At 36.6% G+C, this 20,288-nt stretch overlaps 1 protein-coding gene across 1 annotated transcript in view; it reads right to left on the bottom strand.

Annotated features, from left to right (window-relative positions):
* LOC131682967 (uncharacterized) overlaps positions 1-20,288 on the bottom strand; it is a 646,631-nt gene that overhangs the window by 142,245 nt on the left and 484,098 nt on the right. The window contains exons 16-17 of the mRNA XM_058964798.1: positions 10,093-10,457; positions 9,574-10,037 (exon numbers count right to left, since the gene is read on the bottom strand). Coding sequence (XP_058820781.1) covers positions 9,574-10,037; positions 10,093-10,457 — 829 coding nt within the window. The remainder of the gene's footprint in view (positions 1-9,573; positions 10,038-10,092; positions 10,458-20,288) is intronic.

Here is a 20,288-nt window from a genome sequence, read left to right as displayed (position 1 = left end):
TTTGGTTTTAGGCGCTTCGATGCTTCTACTAGCTCGTCGTTAGTCACTTGCCGATCCATGTTTGTTCCTTCTTCCTCGCCGTGCGGTGACGGTGGCCATATAGTTGGATCGTGCTTCGGGAAAAGACCCTCGACGATTATCTTCAGCTTGCTCGGACACATTTCGACTGGCGTCGTTGGACCCTTCATTTTCGCCATCACGACTCGGTATGCGTCACCCCAGGGATTGGCGTCTACTTCTCGGCATAGCTCCTTGTGGCACTCTGACTTGCTAAGTCTGATCTCCCGTTTTAGAGCGGCCCTAGCTTCCCGAAACGATGCCTTATGCTCTTCTCTATCTGGTTCCGACCTTGCTCTTTGGGCCCGCCTTCTGGCTCTGAGACAAGCAGCGCGTAACGTACTAAGCGTCTCGTTCCACCAGTAAGCTGGACGCCGTTTGTTGCGTGGTTCCAGTTTTCGCGGCATTGTGGCGTCACAAGCCGCCACAATCCTTCTTGTTAGGTCAGCCGCATCCACGTTCTCGGTCCCGCCGTTCGGCCGAAGTGCCTCAACAAAGAGGTCTTTGTTGAAGGCTTTCGTCTTCCACTTTCGTTCGCCGGTCACCCTTCTCTGTACTGCCGCGGGGTTCCGTTGGCCGATACGGTAGCGAATCTCCTGGTGGTCACTATGCGTATACGTTTCGCATACTCTCCAATTCATGTTCGCCGTCAATGAGGGACTACAGAATGTGACGTCTATGATGGACTCCCTCCCGTCTCTCCGAAATGTACTAACAGAGCCTTCATTGCACAATCGTACGTCTAACTTCGCTAGAGCTTCCTGCAGGATACACCCTCTTGTGTTGGTTACTCTACTGCCCCATTCCACAGCCCAGGCGTTGAAGTCACCACCAATGACTACCGGCTTCCGATCGATCAACTGCTCGGTTAACTGCTCCAGCATTAGGCTGAACTGCACTACTGTCCACCTTGGGGGAGCGTAACAGCTACATACGAAGATGCCGTTGATTTTGGCTATCACGAAACCCTCATAGGAACGTTCTACCACTTCTTGGATAGGGAATCTTCCCATTACTTGTATCGCTGCGGTTCCTGATCTATCCGCCACCCAGTTACCGTTATTAGGGGGGACTTGATAAGGCTCTGCGATCAAAGCGACATCGCACATAGTTTCTGTCGTAGACTGCCACAACAGTTGCTGTGCGGTATCACAGTGATTCAGGTTTATCTGGGTCATCTCCATCACCGTTGGCCTGCAGTCGCCTTCTTGTACGCTGGGCATTTAAAGCCACCCGTCTGATGGTCGTTCCCTTCCGCCGGGGTGCAAAGCAAGCACTGTATGTATGTATGTATGTATGTATGTATGTATGTATGTATGTATGTATGTATGTATGTATGTATGTATGTATGTATGTATGTATGTATGTATGTATGTATGTATGTATGTATGTATGTATGTATGTATGTATGTATGTATGTATGTATGTATGTGTGTATGTGCGGATTTGTTAACAAAATGTGCACATCGGTTTTTTGGAGATGGCTGAACCGATTTTTACAAACTAAGATTCAAATGAAAGGTATATTATTCCCATAGGTTGCTATTGAATTTGATTTTCAACCGACATCTTGTCCCGCAGCAAATCTCGATTCTAACGAATTCTGCGATGAATGTAAAAAGGTGAAATTTTTGCCTTTCTATTGTATTGCAATTGCTCCGAAAACCGACTTTTTAACGGAGGCCCGGAGGGCCGAGTGACATATACCATTCGATTCAGTTCGTCGAGTTCGGCAAATGTCTGTGTGTGTATGTATGTATGTGTGTATGTGCGTATGTGTGTGTATGTTACCAAAAATGTCACTCATTTTTCTCAGAGATGGCTGAACCGATTTTGACAAACTTAGTCACAAATAAAAGGTGCAACGTTTCCATAGGCTGCTATTGAATTTCTGATGATGATGAATGATGATGAGTACGAACACGCAGAAAATGTCGATTTTAATAAATTCTGCAATGAATGCATAAAGGTGAAATTTTTTCGAAAATATGACCACAACTGCTTCGATTTGTAGTATTAGGTCACTAACATCCATTCAAAGTCTATTCGACCACATTGGCCACCATCATCGGTTCCGGAAGCCCCGGCGGAAGTATCTAAATTCAGAATAACAGTCACATCGGTTTCTCGGAGATGGCTAGACCGATTCGACTAAACTTGGCCTCAAATGAAAAGTATTGCGTCCCCGTAAATAGCTATTTAATGTCATCTCGATCCGACTTCCGGTTCCGGAGTTACAGATTGTGGCGTGCGATCACATAGCAAATTGTGATTCAAACCGATACTCCGATGAAAGCAAAAAAGGTAAAAATTTCGCTAAAATGTCTCTCAAATAACTTAAATTTGCTGTTCTAGGTCACCGACGACCAACCAAACTTTCGTTCACTACATTGACCACCATAGACGGTTCCGGAAGTGGTCGGGAAAAGCGGCCATCTTTCAAAATTTACGAACTCACATCAGTTTCCCGGAAATGGTTGGGCCGATTTTCACAAACTTAGTCCCCAATGATAGCTATAATATCCCCACAGATGTTTATAAAATATCGTACGGATCGCTTATATGGGGCTGGAAATATAGACTAAATCGTACGGTCACATATGAAATTCCCATATAAGCCGGAGCTCAAATTATTTTTTCAAAGGGGGGACCCCATGAAATTTCAGAAATCGAATTCGCATTTTTGATGCCAAACATCTTTAAAATGCATGAAACGTCGAGATTTTATGTTATCCCGAAAAAATTTTTTTTTTGTAAAGATCGACTTTTTGGGACTTTGCCGATTTCGCACCTTTTTGCCTTTCTCATATAGAAAGGTTATGCAATGACTCTGAAAAACGTCAACCCAATCCCGGCCCGGAGGGCCGAGTGTCATATCACATTCGACTCAGTGCGTCGAGATCGGAAAAAGTCTGTATGTGTGTGTGTATGTGTGCATGTATGTGTGTGTATGTGTGTCTGTATGTGTGCATGTATGTATGTGCGTATGTGTCAAATAATGTCACTCATTTTTCTCAGAGATGGCTGGACCGATTTGCCCAAACTTTGTCTCAAATGAAAGGTGCAACCTTCCCATCGGCTGCTATTGAATTTTGGATCGATTGTAATTTTGGTTCCGGAATTACGGGTTTAAGAGTGCGGCCACGCAGAAATTTCTCATCTAATCTATAGGAAAAACTAAAAATAGAATTTTTATTTTTGATGCTAAATGTGTTCAAGGTACATGAAACGTCGAGCTTTGATGCAAACTCAAAAAAAAAATTTGACGACTATTCACTTTTTTGGATTTTGGCACATTTTTGCATTCCTCATATAGAAAGGTTGTGCAATCACTCTGAAAAACGCCAACCTAATCCCGGCCCGGAGGGCCGAGTGTCATATCCCATTCGACTCAGTTCGTCGAGATCGGAAAAAGTCTGTATGTGTGTGTGTATGTGTGTATGTATGTGTGTGTATGTGTGTGTATGTATGTGCGTATGTGTCAAATAATGTCACTCATTTTTCTCAGAGATGGCTGGACCGATTTGCCCAAACTTAGTCTCAGATGAAAGGTGCAACCTTCCCATCGACTGCTATTGAATTTTGGATCGATCGGAATTTTGGTTCCGGAATTACTGGTTTAAGAGTGCGGCCACGCAGAAATTTCTCATCTAATCTATAGGAAAAACTAAAAATAGAATTTTTATTTTTGATGCTAAATGTCTTCAAGGTGCATGAAACGTCGAGCTTTGATGCAAACTCGAAAAAAAAAATTTGACGACTATTCACTTTTTTGGATTTTGGCACATTTTTGCCTTTCTCATATAGAAAGGTTATGCAATCACTCTGAAAAACATCAACCTAATCCCGGCTCTAATAATTTTTTTTTGACTCTCAAATTGTTTCTGGATTTTAACAGGGGCGTAGTTGATGGTTTAAGGAGAGGGGTTACACCCCCCCCCTCTACCGTTCACTCCCCTCTCTTAAAAATCTCCTTAAATCATCCCTCAGCTCTCATACCCCTCCTTAAGTATTCGAAGTTAATATTTTTATAGTGTAGGGTATTGCGATTTTTTGTTATTCTCAATGGCCCTCTTCATACCGTTACAAGTGTCAAAGTCTGCTCTTATGCCAAATTTCATATAGTTTGACAATTTTTGACCCCAGTCCCCTTCAATTGAAGATTTTGACATTGGCACTATGGGAAAATAACTTGTGAAATTACATTAAATGCGAGAATTTTCGAACTAGCCTTTAGAAAATTAAAGTTCATGCATTTTTCAAAGGTAAGGATCTGAGTATTTTATTATGAGAATACATCTGTTACTTGAAAAATACGGAAGTTAAAGTTTTGGGATACTTTGTTCTTAAAATCCCCTTTTTCAATAACATGCCTGATGTAGTCTAAAAATCATACCCGAATGGCCCGAATTTGATGAAAACTTCACATTAGGGTAATTTTGTGACGCTGAATTCATATTTGATGTTTATTTTTTTGTTTTTTAAATCCTCAAAATTTTGGCATTTAGGGTGGTTCGAAAATTTAACATTTACGAATATAAAGTGCACTATTTCCGAAAATTCATTTTCAAAAAATTATGTTCGGTGAATTTTTTAGCAGAATACACATTTTTTCAATTGTTGATAATAATAAGACACATCTATAAATTATATTGCGAACCCTGGGTAGTCAAAGGCTACCATGCGTCTCCTTCAGACGTATCATGAAAAATCACCTTTTTTCATACCTCGGGGCAGAAAGGGGCAAAACAAGATATTCATTTTCGGAAAGTACACTAATTTTCAAGTATAATGAACAACAAGCGATCTTTCCGAACCGTTTCAAAAAAAGTACAGCCACTTTGAACATTAGAACTTTAAACTTTTGCTCGATTTACTATTTGTTTTTCATGTCTGAGCGAGAAGAAAGACTTGTATTGACTAAATCGAATGGCAGCTATATGTTCAGCGAATAACCTTTCAAATGAAATCAGTTTGACCCCAATCAGAATCTCAACTAAAAAGATATATTCATTTGAATAACTTAGGTTTGCAAATAGTTTTCCTCAGAATTCATCATCTATTTCACCTTTGAAATTCTGTAAAAAACTGAACTCTTGTCTTCGGGACTTAATATTTTGAGAAGACTCTATTCAACCTGTTAAGAACCAGAGAAAAATGTTAAATCACGAAAAATCGAAAATAAAGTTTTGAGGTTTTGTCCGGCTAGGCGACGCTGTGCATTCTCAAATAAGAAAAAATTACAGCTTTCCTCTAACGTAGTAATAAAAAGCGATTAAAGTGCTTTAAACTGCCGAGCAATCGTTTTGATGCCAATTTCCGTCTAGTTCCACTCAAAATCTACCACCCTCCGGTCCCCCCAAAGTCCAGTGAAAATCTCCGGGTCACTCCAGAGGTGGTAACCCTATACTGGTCATTTATTTTACAGCAATATTGGATTAAAAATACATTAAAGTGCATTGGTTTGCCGTTTAATGGTTTAACCCTCTAGTGCCCAAATTTTTATTTGGCTTGAAAAAACTTTTGGAGGTGGGTTTCGTGATGAGAATAACGAAAATAATGTTGATAATTCATGTAAGCAATGGATTTTCCATTAAAACCTTAAAATAAGTAGGCCGCCTAGAGGCGGTGTTGGGCACCTGGGCGAATAAAAAACAAAAACTTTTTTTCTTCTAGTTACTTCAACATAAGCGAATTCAGATGGTTTATATTTCGGATACCATCAGAACGCAAATTACCTAAGTTAAGGAGTATTTCTCTAGTGCTTTGGTTGTTTGATTATGGACTTCTAATTTATAGCCAGTGTCTGCTGGCAATGGTTTCATTTATCATGTTTTATTTTTTAATTTAAGAAGATCATGTAAAAGAGAATTTTCGAGATTCTTCAGGTGAAATTCTGAAGTAAACAAACAAAAAAGAACAATTTTTTTTGTGGTTACGTATATTGTATATACGACCACGGACAGTTCTTTTCGCGCGCTATCGAAAAATCTAGTCATTCGTAGAATAGCTTTGAACTAGCTCTAAATAACAAAAATGCTGAAATTTAAAGACTTCACCTAGGGTAATGAGTCTAGTTTCGCCCTAACCATGTGAAGTCGGTGGTTAGAGCAGCATTAGTCATCTTTGTTCAACGCATTGGAAAGCAAAGATACTGATGCCAATTCATACGCATTGCATCAATTGTATTCCGAGTAATTAATGAAATAGTGAGGCACCCTCCCTAATACGAATAAAATGGGCTCTACTCTCATATGCTCGAAAACTTAACGCTTAACGTGAACGAAACACTAATATGCTCGAAAACTTAACGCTTAACGTGAACGAAACAGAATGTAATGCAACATAAGTACATGGGAGAATGTATTGCACAGTACTTGAATGCAGGACTATAAACAGCGCCATATGTCTAATACAAAAGGAGAAAAAAAGATTACGCCAACTTACCCCAGACTCCCCTAAATATAATTAAATGATAAGAACATCCGTATTCTAACAGCAGCATTCACCCAAAGATTTTAAAACATGCTTCTTTTCAGCTAAAATTGCACATAAAGCTAATTTCAGTAATTTTTTTTTGCCCAGGTGCCCAACACCGCCTATAGGCGGGCAAAGTGTTTTACCAAAAAAACTAAACTTCCGAATCATTCCACTAATCGCATCTACAGTAAAATGGAGGCCACTCAAAAATATTTTTTTTAGTTATTAAAATTTCCAAAAATAGTTAAAATTTGTTTAATGAAGATTACCACTAAACACAAAATAGCTTTTTTCCACGTTTTCATGGAATTTTCACCAAAGTGCCATCTGGCGGGCAGCTAATCCCCAACCAATAGCGCACAAACACGCTCCGTGACAAATACCTACTATGTGCAAATTTTTACGGTTACGGACCATTTTGGAGTCTATAAATCATATACATACAAACATTGAATTTTATATAGATAGATAGATAGATAGATAGAAAGATATATATATATATATATATATATATATATATATATATATATATATATATATATATATATATATATATATATATATATATATATATATATATATATATATATATATATATATATATATATATATATATATATATATATATATATATATATATATATATATATATATATATATATATATATATATATATATATATATATATATATATAGATGGATAAATAGATAGATAGATAGATAGCTAGATAGATATAATCTTCATTCGACCTATCGCTATTTGATTTTTTTACATTTTGGTTATTCTAACTTAATAAACAGACTGCTATAATGAAAGAAAATCTAGCTATGTTCAAAATAAATTAATACTGTTATGTACACTACTTATTTTTTACTTCTAATTTAAATATTACAAACGAATCATTTAAAATAGACAAATTGCATAATCCAAATAGAGACAAAATTATTGGATCATTGAGGAACAATTAAATTTTATCTTAAATCTAATTTAAAAATGCAGCACTTTGATTCTACTTGGCAATCGTGGAATTATGAATCGTTTACGTGTCATTTTTTCAACTGCGAAATTTTGATAAATTTGGAGCAATTGGAGATGAACTAATTATGCTTGGATGTAAAAGTAATACAAAGAAAGTAATCTAATTGGCAGTAAAAGAGATAAATGTCTGCAAAGTGTCCAAATTAGGCCTATCATTCATTCTTCAACATTGTATTTCTATTTGTTTTGGTTTCTGTGTAAATTCATCGTAAATTTTTCTGCAGTCCATTCTATAAAACACTTTGTCAAAAACTATTCTTCACATACTTCCATTGGAAAGTCGGGAAAATTTTCTACCAAATTTAGTCCTAATACTTTTAAGTATTTTGTGACTTTTTTAAGTATTCGAAGTTAATATTTTTATAGTGTAGGGTATTGCGATTTTTTGTTATTCTCAATGGCCCTCTTCATACCGTTACAAGTGTCAAAGTCTGCTCTTATGCCAAATTTCATATAGTTTGACAATTTTTGACCCCAGTCCCCTTCAATTGAAGATTTTGACATTGGCACTATGAGAAAATAACTTGTGAAATTACATTAAATGCGAGAATTTTCGAACTAGCCTTTAGAAAATTAAAGTTCATGCATTTTTCAAAGGTAAGGATCTGAGTATTTTATTATGAGAATACATCTGTTACTTGAAAAATACGGAAGTTAAAGTTTTGGGATACTTTGTTCTTAAAATCCCCTTTTTCAATAATATGTCTGATGTAGTCTAAAAATCATACATTTTTGCAGTTGTTCAATAACTCTGTACCGGTTGAGATTGGATGGATTCCTGATTAGTTGTTAGGTGTATCACGATTTTTTCCGTCAAATATGGCGTCGTTCTTATAGATGAAATTTCATATGTTTTGATATCACTGAATTGGGATATATGAGCTAGTTTATAGAGTACCGGTGTTTCAACTTTAATTTTAATCCTTTAAGAATGCAAGATGATTTTACTAGGCAAATGCGTAAAATATTCATTTCATTTTTATGTGTCGAAATTATTGATAACACGATAAAATTTTACCTTTTCTTGTTTTTCCATTTTTTACTGAAGGATAGATTACGTAAAAGTTTTAATTTCAATTGCTGCGGAAGAACGTGTTTGTATTGCTTATTGCTTTGAAAGTTGGATTTTTGATGCACTTCGCTATCACGCTTTTTTCACGGTTGCCAAATGAAATGATATGAAATCGACAAAAAATTAACTTTTTCCATCAAATTTATTGTAAAAACCGGGATACTGGCAGCCACGCTAGCCTTCCAGCCACTAAAAGTAAGAAAAAGTTTGTTTTTGACACTTTTCTATGTCAATAATTTGTCAGGTCGAAGGAGTTGCACTTTTGATCACACTTTTGATTCACCACATTTTCATACTGTGCAGTTCGATTTGGTGGGAACTGTGCAATATGTATAATGATGAAATACAGTTACATTTCGTAGGAGCTTAGGACTATGCTAGTGTTTAGAGGAAATGTAATATTTTACCTTGTTTAGGGGGAGTATTTGTCTTAAAATGTATGGCAATTTATTATTACAAATTGCAAAAGTTGATTTTGTAATAAACGTTACATTCTGCGGAGTTCGCCAAAGTTGAATTTGATTTCCATTTTATCATATATGGTTATACAAAATATATTAATAATTTTTCAACACAATGTTTAAATATATCATTTTTACCGCATTGCCGGGCGATGCGATGCGGAAAATACAGTGCGGTTGGGGTAAGTGGTGCGGTTTTACTATTTTTTGCTGTTGCGATGCGGACAATCCATTTACCGTCCACATCCGCACCGCGACGAACCCTACTCTTCAAACTCCAACAAAATTTATCGCAAAGCGCTTTATGATAATCGGGATTGGAATAGAATCCATTACTAAATGCAAATATATAGTAGTAGGTACAATTTGAAACAAATAAGCTTTAAATCAACCAACTATCAAATGGTTTATACTCCTTACATGGAATGGTAATTATAAAAATGCAAAGCTTCTAAATTTCTTACCGCTGCGTTTGTCTTTGTACTGTGGTTTGGTGGACATTGTATGCAGAATGTTTGCTGCTGTTCTGGCTGATAAAATCCTTTACCGCATTCTACGCAAACATTTATAGTTCCGTTGAGGTAAGTGCCTGGTGCGCAAATCGGTAGGGAACATTCTTCAATACTTGATGCTCCAACTCTTGGTGTTGTTCTTCCAGCGGGGCAAGTCGTACATGCCGGATGCACGCCCTGAGTTCTGTATGTTCCACGAGGACAGCCTTCACATTTACCGTCTACTCCTAATTGCATACCAGATTTGCATTCATCGCGACACTCGGATTTAGATCTGGCCTCCTCAATTCTTGTTGTTTGTCCTAGCCCACAAATATCACAGAAAAAGGATCCTTCATTTGATTGATAGAATCCATATCCGCATGGCTGACAAAGTCCCGTTTCTACATCCAAATACTTTCCAGCTGGACATCGTTCTAGAATTAAGATAAATGTATTTGAGTAAATTTACAGCAGTCTGATCAAAAATACCCTTGCATTCAGCAGCGGATCGGGCTCCATTTATTGATGTTACACCAGAGCGACCAGCGATATTTGGACAGCTCTTACATTGAAGTTGTCCAACTTCAGACTGATATGATCCTTTAGGACATGAAACGCAGGTTTTACTTGTCGTATTGAAGTACATGCCTACTGCACATGGTACACAATCGGAAGCTACAACCACCTGTCCGATCGGACAAGTGTAGTCAGACGAAAGGATCAATGACGCTGGATCAGCAAACGTATTTGGAAGTATATCTTGAACATCAAACTCATCATCCTCCAAAATTAGCTTCTCTAGTAAAGAACGTATATCCGATCTTTCGCCGCTCAAAGAGTGTAGCACAGGGTCGCTAAATGAAAAAGTGAAATATAGATTATAAAAATGATTCGATATTACCATTTGAACCGATCTATTCATTTGAATGTAAACTCAGCATATGGCCTACATGACGATCTACACCCGCACTGTTGGAATAAGAAACATTCCTTTCTGATCTTGTAGAAAAAAGCATCCCTTTCCCGAATTTCATCAACAGTCTTGCTGTAAACCCCTCCTAGTTTAAACCAAGTCAATTATGTTACCTTGTTTGCAGAAAAAATGCTTCTTTAGCCTCAAGAAAATATCCACTTCGTGTTAGAATAATCTCAAATGGTAAATAAAGCTACTGCTTAAAAACCTTTTTTGCACCTACTCATGCAATAGCACCTTGCTTATCAAAAAAATAATTTCATTTGTATGTTTGTAGTTTAAAATCCATATCACAAATTATTTGTTATTGTTTTTAGTATTTTTGGGTTCTTTCCTTTCTCCCATCGTGTTTTTCTTCGATCAATTTCATTTATGGCGAGTCGGTAGTGATGCTACTTCTTCCTCGTATTATTTCCTAATTTCTAGACTCACGTGGTTGAGGAATATACCTATAATGTTCCATCGACAGGCAAAAAGTGTAGGTTTCTACCAAGTTAATCACCTGAAACTGATTTGATTTGTAGCTCCTAAAAGGAGTTGCTACACTGCTCAATCCGAATCTTATTTATAAACAATGAAAAAGACAAGCTGTCAATTCTGTCCCTTGTTGTCCCAAATCAGCTTCTTATTACGTTTCTCGTTCTTTTAAAGTTTCTAGCGTAACGACTTAAGGTAGGGTACGAGATATTGTATATTTTACCTGTTCGACATACTCTATGTCCCTTCTCAAGATTGTAAATTTTCGCAGATTTAATAGTTACACTCATAGTCAAGCTTGTTTGCGTTTAGCGTTCATAGTTGTATTTTATTTTGACAACCCTTAACAAAACATACAAAAATCAGAACCTAAAGGTGGTTCATGTATCTAGGTCCGTGCGCAAGGAGGGGGGTAAGGGTTTCAAACCCCCACCCCCATGAGGATTTTGAATTACTTCTAAAAAATTATTAACTTCCTGTTCAGGAAAAAAATACTGCAAACCGTTTTGACACATAAAATGTCATTTGTGTTCGGTCACTCTAGAAACAAGTCAATGAAACAAAGGACGAAACTTTGCGAGGGTGGCTGGAAAGGGATGTATATCAAGTTGGACGGCTTCTCTGACGGATCGGTTAACGTTTTGACAAGCTTCGATATTAGCAACTGTAGTAAGTAGACAGCAGGTGTCAGTCAGCGGGCTAGCAACGGCAGCTAAGGAGGAAAAACACGAAGTTGGAGAAATTCGAGATATCATTGTCTAGAGAAATTTTATCGCCGATGATTCCTCCGTTGGAGTGGCAGCAAAATGGATCGCGAAAATGGGCATCGGTATAGGGTCTAATACCGCCGCCGAGAAGTTCTTAGCACCAGCTAGCAGAGAAATAGGAACGACTAGCACCAAGAAGGATAAGAATACCGGCGAAGGTGGTTGTAAACAGATGTAAATCCTTATGGTCGACACCTCCGGATCGGTCCATGTCTCAACAGGTGACGATATTTGCAGCAGACCTGAGCAGGTCAGATATATCGCGAATAGGGTTCGTCGCGGTTGCGGTAATTACCGCAACCGCGCGATATTTACCGCACCCGCACCGCAAAATCTGCGGTGCGGTGAGACACTTTTTCCCGCAGATGCGGTGCGGGAAAGAGCTTTTACCGCGCGGTTTTACCGCAAACGCACCGCAAAAAATGATAAAGTGATAATTTTGATTATTCTAATTGACAATGAAAGAAAATCTAGCTGTTTCCGAAATATTTTGACGCTATTATTTTTACGACATATTTTGGACTAGTTATTTTATACTTCTAAGTAAAACTTCACAAACTAACCATTTCAAATACATAAAGTGCAAGATCCAAATAGAGACAAAATTATTAGATCATTTAAAAACAATACATGTTTACTCTTAAATCCAATTTAAAAGTAAATCACTTCTATAGGAAATCGTGGAATTATGAATCGTTTTCGATATCAATTTGGTAAACACGTGATCAAACGTGATCACCCTAGTGAGAAATGTTGGTGTTTACCAAATTTTCCTCCTTAGGGTGGAATATAGCATAGTGCTTTCGCGTAGGCCTGCTGTGCCAAGAAAAGTCTCTGCTTCACTGTGTCTCATCGGCATAAACAGAAATTCTGCTCAGACGGGACATCACGTTTTATCAGTCGTTCGATTGAAACACAAAGTGTGTTTTAGTTTTAATGGATTTGCGTCAAGCAGGCCCGATGAGAGGGGGGGTCAGCCGGGGCAATTGCCCTGGGGCCCGGGTCGCGTTTGGGGGCCCGAATTTTTATCCGGAAGATGGGTGAAAACGTCTGGTATTCATAGAAGAGCAAGAAAAATAAGAATTGTAATTTCTTTGTAATTATTCACCCTATTAAATTGTCATATGATGAAAGCGGAGAAAAATTTGAAAGACATTTTAATCTAATAACTTGAGAATTCGAAATTGTGGATACCAGAGCTTTATTTTATATTTAACTTTTTTCCTTTTTTATTTCGACTATGTTAGTCACATTTTCTTTTTACATTTTAACGACATTCAATTAGCTAGAGATTACTGGGTAGGGAAATTTATGAAAATTAGAGCCATAGTACTCAAGTGAGAGCAAGGATGTGAAGTAAATAGATCGGAAAACTAGAAGTGGCAGGGTCATTAGAACAGGCTTAATATCGTACGGGCTTAATCTTTGTCTTCTGTTAATGAGGGTCGAGCTTAGGCAGTATAACTACGAATCACCCGAGTTCACTAATATGTGTCCTGGTATCGATAGACGTGTCCATCTTTACCGTGACAACCGACGATATATTTAACATTTGTTAAAACAAACGTTCTTAGAGGAGTTGTCTACTTTATGTACTAGGTCAACAAAACCGAGTTTTTTGTTTGAATTGGCAGAATACTTTACAAAACGTTCAGAAGCCAATTCAATGTATTTTCGAAGAGAACAGCGCCAAACAGAAATGCAAGCACACGGACGTATCCGTCCTCTTCTGCGTTCGTTTCTTTACTGGTGGTACCGGTTGTTGGATTGCAGACACTGGGAGTATTTTATTGAGTGAATATTTGTTTCTGTAAGATCCACAAATCTTGGTTTTGAAGCTTTTTGTGGTTTGGCATAAGATAACGATGTGCTGTTAGCGGTTATAGTAGGCGGACTTTTCTTAGCTACTTCTGTACAATGTTTTAGGTGGTGCAGTGTTTTTTGGAGAATTTGCGCATAGGAATCTGCCCTGGGTGCATAACCGGTGTTGTCTGATGAGATGTTCCATGTTCGGTTAATATGCATAAAATGGTTTTGTAAAAAGGAATTAGTTTGTTCACAAGCATTCTCACCACAGGAAAAGGATTAGAATTACCCTGGAAAATGTTCCTCAATGTTATTAAATCCATTTCTCCGTACCTTGATATAAACTTTTTTTTATCGCCATGTCAGGAGTGGGCAGAGATAAATCGTGTAAGCACACCTGTTTAGAGCCGTTGTCTATATATACGGGGATGCTTTAGTTAACGTTGCCGCATTCGTTGGCGTGTTGTATGTTGTTTTGCGTAACGAATGACTGTGATTAATGTTTTATATGGTGCAATTGTAGGATATTAGCTCCTACCACATTGAGCACCTTTTTCACTTTTAGTAATTGTTTCACTTCTCGAATAGCTGGTCTCAAAGAACATTTCCAAAAAAACAATAGCAACACAATTTATCCACAGCGGGGCTAGTTTTTGCAGGGGATCTATGGCGGAACGATTTTAGCTTGGACTCCGGGAGGGATGAGAAGGTAGACTGACCTTAATTAACCGGTAATTGAAATAAATGTTTATTTGTATATTTGTATTTTTATAGCACGTTAAAATAATTTTTCGCCAAAAATGCTTTGTGTTAAGATGGAACACTAATTTTGGGCGTCGCTAGAGATGTTTGTGATATCCATAAGAAGCCAATTGCTATGTGCCAAATAAGGAAATCAAATCAGTTCAATTCAGTCACCAGTACTAGCAGTCGTTTGCCCGCTGTACTCGCAGTTGTTTTATTTGCGTTTAATTCCTTATTACTGCGTTCTGTGTCATTTTTTGTCTATTACTGCATATTCCAACAGCGTATTAAAACCGACTTCTACATTAAAACGTGACATTCCTTTCCAAAAAAACCTTCATAAAAGCTATGATTAGAAAATTTTCTCGGTTGTTCTATATTTTTAATCCTACAACGGTTTTGTGAGGTACATTTGTACCCCAGAGCTATTTGCAATCCCTGTTATTCCGTTACGGTTTATTTTAACTGCAAGCAAACTTTACCATAAATCAATTTGATTATTAAACTTCCATTAAAGCTGGTGTAACCTATTTGTTTCACTTAAATAACCTAACAGTGCCTGCTTAAAACTTGTCTGGGGTACAAATGTACCCCACAAAACCGTTTACGTTAGTGTTTTATCATGTGTATATAATTCGGAAAATTTATTATATCTTTTTTATAAGCAAAATATCGATACATAGTAACTTGCGTGAAATTGTATAGGCTTCAACACTGCTGAACAATTAAATCTGTTATTTGATTTAATAATGCTACTATAGCAAAGTAACTAGAAAAGGCGCTTGGATCGTAATCGTATTTTTTGGTTTTGATGTCAAAATATGATTTGTATATAATATGTACTACGCACCACTCAATTCCTCATCTTCTGTAGCCCAAGTTCTGGAACGTACAATGCACTGGTCTGTTCCTTCATCGCCTATTTTAACTTCGTTACTGCATATTGCTGTATATTTACTATTTGTATTGTATTTGTATTTGGTGTTCAAACAAGCATCGGAATAAATGCACTTTTTGGTCGGTTTTTGAATTATTTACTATTTGTTCAAAAGGCAATTTAATAATATTTACAACGCCGTATAGATAGTAAAAATCGGTTAGAAGCTTCCGAAGTTATAGCAATATTAAGGTTAAAAAGGGATGTTGACGTATTTTTAGGACAAATTGTATAAAAATGAAAATGTGCATAAAAATTTGCAAAGCACGATTATTTTTGAAAAGGCTGCTTTGATTGGCTTATTTTTGAATAAAACTATCTAATTTAATTATAAATTTAATAAAAACTAGGCATATTAGAGCGGTTTTAATTCTGGGGTACGAATGTACCCACAAAACCGTTTACGTATAGAAAAAGTTACGAAACCGTTGTAGGGTTAAACGAGAATTACGAGCTGAATTTGCTACCTTATTCTTGCTAACAACAAAAGCTAAAAACTGCTCCACCGCTACCAACAGATAAATCTACCCGTGTATCATTTTGTCTAAACCACAGAAGCAAAATATTGTAGGGGAGCCCGGGGCTAGTTGGCGGTTGAGGTAAGTTGGCGGAATCCCTTTTTCTCTGTTTCAATTAGACATATAGCGCTGGCTCTTCTTATGTACCTCAAGTTAGGTAAAATCCGTTATCCAATGTGTTTTTGTTGCAAAACGATTTGTTTGGTGGAAGTTGTGGGTGATATTGTGTTTTCGAGTATACCACGTAAATGTTCTAAATTTTAAATGCTTTGCGTTATTTAGAGTGATTTTAAATCTATTTCCCGAATGATTATATTTTTCGATAGCGCGTGAAAAGAGCATCCGTATAGATATTACATCTATCCACAAACAAAAGTAATTTTTTAAATAATTTTTAATAAAATATGCGGTTGAGGCAAGTTGGCGGTGCTGCACGTGGGATAAGTTGGCGGTACTATTTACAGTGCAATAAAATCATGAAATATTTTTATTTCTGGAAGGAGACATTTATTTCGGCCAATTGCATAAAAAATTTCGAAAATTTTCTTTTGTATAGGGAGTACGCGTCAAAGTCAAAATTGCGGGGTATTGAAACTGAAATATAATAGCAAATGTCGGTTAATATACAGTTTTCTCGAAAAGACATTCAGCACGTTCCAAAAGGACCCTTGAAGTAATTGAATCTCCATTTGATTGCTTAGTTGTTGGCGTATACCCACATACCGCCAACTTACCCCGGGGCCGGGGTAAGTTAGCGGGTTTTCCGCGTCACATATTTTTGTCTCTAAAAATGGAGACAATGCATCAAACACTTTAAAAAAATCGGCGATAAAAATTGAAACCAAAAAACCCCGCCAACTAGCCCCAGTCTCCCCTACTTCAAGCTACTGTGTCGAACGTGAATAAAAATGAACGACGATCAAAGCGGAAAATGGCCGTACTGTGGTCAAACTGTATTCCTGTTTACTTTTCGAGGTGTCCCTTAAAATCACCTGTTGGAGAAGTTAAAAATATCAAATTTGCAAATGGAGGTAAAGATGATCAATGTCTATACCTTACAATTTCATAGTTGGACATAGTGTACTGATTATTTTTCAGACTAATAATCAAGTAGAAGCGTTTATTGCGCAAAATTAAATATATCATTGAATGTGGCAACATGAAGTCAGTACCTCTGTATATATAAAGGCGATGACACAAACGTGGTGCGAATACACGGATTATCTCCATATACCTCTAATAAGGTTGTTAACCATTGTGTACATTTTTAACAGGGCAAAAGAGTACCCAGGAACCCGCTAATTGAAAAACTCGTAACCATAGCAATTTTAGCAACAGCAACATAGTTTGATATATGAATGAATATATACAAGTCCTCTAATCAAGATTCAAATAAGTAAGTTGAGAAGGGCTCGTCAGTAACACTAGCCTTGGGGCCCGCCGCCGCTCTCGACGGCCCTGGCGTCAAGCCGGCGCTAATCTATTCCGACAAAAAGTTAGTGTCGGTTTCTGATGAGGCGAAGCCAAAACGCAACTGTGTAAGAAATAAGGATTTGTGTCCTCAAGTGCAAAGACTGGTTTAACCAACAAATTTTCACCCTAGTGAGAAATTTTGGTGTTTACCAAATTTTCCTCCTTAGGGTGAAAAAAAAAATTACTATAATTTTCTACCAAATTAGGTCCTAATATTTTTCAGTCCAGACTATTTTGTAGCTTTTTTGAAGCTTTTGTTGCCAAATGCCACATAGTTTGACTCCCGTTCACTTCAATTGAAGTTTTTGCCATTGGCTCTTTGGCAAAATATTAGAGGAAAATATATTAAATGCTTTCGAACTAGCATTTAGAAAATTACACTTCATTCATTTTTAAAGGGAGCAATCTTAGTTTTTGAATGATAATACATCTGTTTCTTGAAGAATGCGGAAGTTAGAGTTTTGGGATATTTTGTCCGAAAAACCCCATATTTTTAAAAATCATTTCTGCTGTATGCTACAAATCATACATTTTTTGCAGTTTTTCCAATGTTCAATAATTCTGTGCCGGTTGAGATCGGACTCCTGATTAGATGTAATGTATAGGCAATTTTTTGTCAAATATGGCGTCGTTCTTATTAATGAAATACAATATGTTTTTATTTCACTGTATTGGAATATATGCGCTACTATATAGAAGTACTGGTATTCCGACTTTAAATTTTTTTTGGTGAAATTCCGTTAAGAATGAAAGGTGGTTTACTACGTAAATGCGAAAATCATCCATTTCATTTTCATATGTCAAAAACATTACATTCTTAATACATTTTTATTCCACATTTTTCAATTAACTGAAGGGTTGCTAAAATAAAAGTTTTCCTATTACTGCAGTAGAACGTTTTTGAATGTATAATGTTTGCCTTAAAATGTATGGAATTTTATTAATAGAAAATGCAAAAGTTGATTTTTTCATAAACATTACATTCTGAGGAGTCTCTTAAAGTTAAATTTCGTGTGAATAAGAATAACATTTTGTTATATATGGTTACACAAATGTACAATTTTTCAACACCATTTTTAAAAATATAAAATTTTTACCGCATTTACCGCATTACCGCGCGGTGCGCTGCGGTAAATAAAGTGCGGTTGCGGTAAGCGGTGCGGTTTTTTAGTTTTATGCGGTTGCGGTGCGGATAATCCATTTACCGCCCACATCCGCACCGCGACGAACCCTAATCGCGAAGGTAGCTATGGATAAAAACATACCCTGGATGGATGGAGATTGCAAGAATCCACCACGAGCCAGAAGGCAGCGCACAGTGGTCGGGTATGCCAAAAACGTGAACTTGATTCACTAGAGGCCAAACCATCGAATATAATCACAGGATGTCTTTGGAGGAATTGTTCATATGAATTTACCCAAAATTTGATAAAAATTGAAGCATGGCTAGAATTTGATTGAACTAGAAAAATTAACTTTTTATACTGACGAGGTAGAAAGTTGGTGTCTTCAAATGCTTATAACGAAGAATTTTGTTGAACAACTTGAACTTGTAGGACTTAAGGTTATCGATTTACAAAGCGTTTTCTAAGGCAACCCTCTTAGATTTAGTTTTTTAATATAACTTTTATCACTGTGATTTTTCGTGCAAACGATGTTTCAGACAAATGTTGAGGTATTAAAACAACATAATATTATTGAAGTCTGCATGTAAAAATTAAATTATTGTTGAAGACTGCATGTTAAAATATTGTTGAAGACCGCATGTAAAAATTTTACCTGACGTTGGCGGCGCGGCGCACGCCTTTTGTAAAAATACTCATTCGTTTTAGGGACATGGGAGAATTTAAAAAAAAAAATTACACCAAGTTCAAGTGCGTATAAGAGAGAAAGGTGCAAACCTAAATGGACGAGCAGGTACTATTTTTAATGTCCAGACTACGCATAATAAAGGTATGAAAGTTTGATGCGTAGCACTCTAGAATTCTATGAAAAAACATTTTAAAGTGAGCGTCACTTTGAAATGTTTTTTTACTTTTTCCATATAAAAATGAACGGTATTTTTTCGGTTTTTTTTCGTGAAACTTTGTAATTAATGATAAAAAACGTTAAAATCTTCAATAACTTTGAAATGAATTAGTATATTTACCTACAGTTTTCAATAATATTATGCGGTTATATGGCCTCCACATTTGTTTGGAACATGGTTTGCACGAAAAGTAACAGTGGAAAAAGTTATTTAAAAAAACTAAATTTAAGAGTGTTGCCATAGAAAACGCTTTATTAATCGATAACTTTAAATCCTACAAGTTCAAGTTGTTCAACAAAATTCTTCATTATGAGCATTTCTAGAGCTTTGTCGAAGACACCAACTTTCTACCTCGTCAGCATAAAAAGTTATTTTTTTTAGTTTGATGGTAGTCACCCGTATAAATAAATACCATTCCAGAAATCTTCGGAACCATTTCCAAACTATTCATATAATACTCACCATATTGGGAATACTAATGATTTATTCCATTATTACAATTCGACTATTAAACTACCATACTCATTTTAGTTACCATTACCAATACCTTCCGTGTATCCTATATTAAAGATTTGTTTATTACATTGTACTTTTGCGCCGGATTAACCTTTGCTCTGGTGGTCTTTGTTATACATTTATCTGTTTACGCTGCTCCAAAAACCTGTAGCTTAACATGATCAAAAATCCTCGTCTTACAATATTGCGGTGATAGCTCAATTGGATAAAGGGACAGTCCACTTAGTGTCGACGAAGTTCTCTTCGGAAGATGGCATGTAACAAAATAAAACTTCATCAATCGATAGAATTGAAATGTGAAGGGGAAGAGATATTTTTCTCCAGCTAATATTTTATCCTTCGCTAGACCTAAAATATTCATGGCACCATAATCTGTATGGTTCTTGAATGGTATGTTGTCAAAATGTATATGGAAAACTGCATATTTCGGTATGGTGACTATTCT

The sequence above is a fragment of the Topomyia yanbarensis genome, chromosome 2 (genome assembly GCF_030247195.1).
Source record: "Topomyia yanbarensis strain Yona2022 chromosome 2, ASM3024719v1, whole genome shotgun sequence".
Taxonomy (NCBI): domain Eukaryota; kingdom Metazoa; phylum Arthropoda; class Insecta; order Diptera; family Culicidae; genus Topomyia; species Topomyia yanbarensis.
This window is presented reverse-complemented; position numbering and strand designations above follow the sequence as displayed.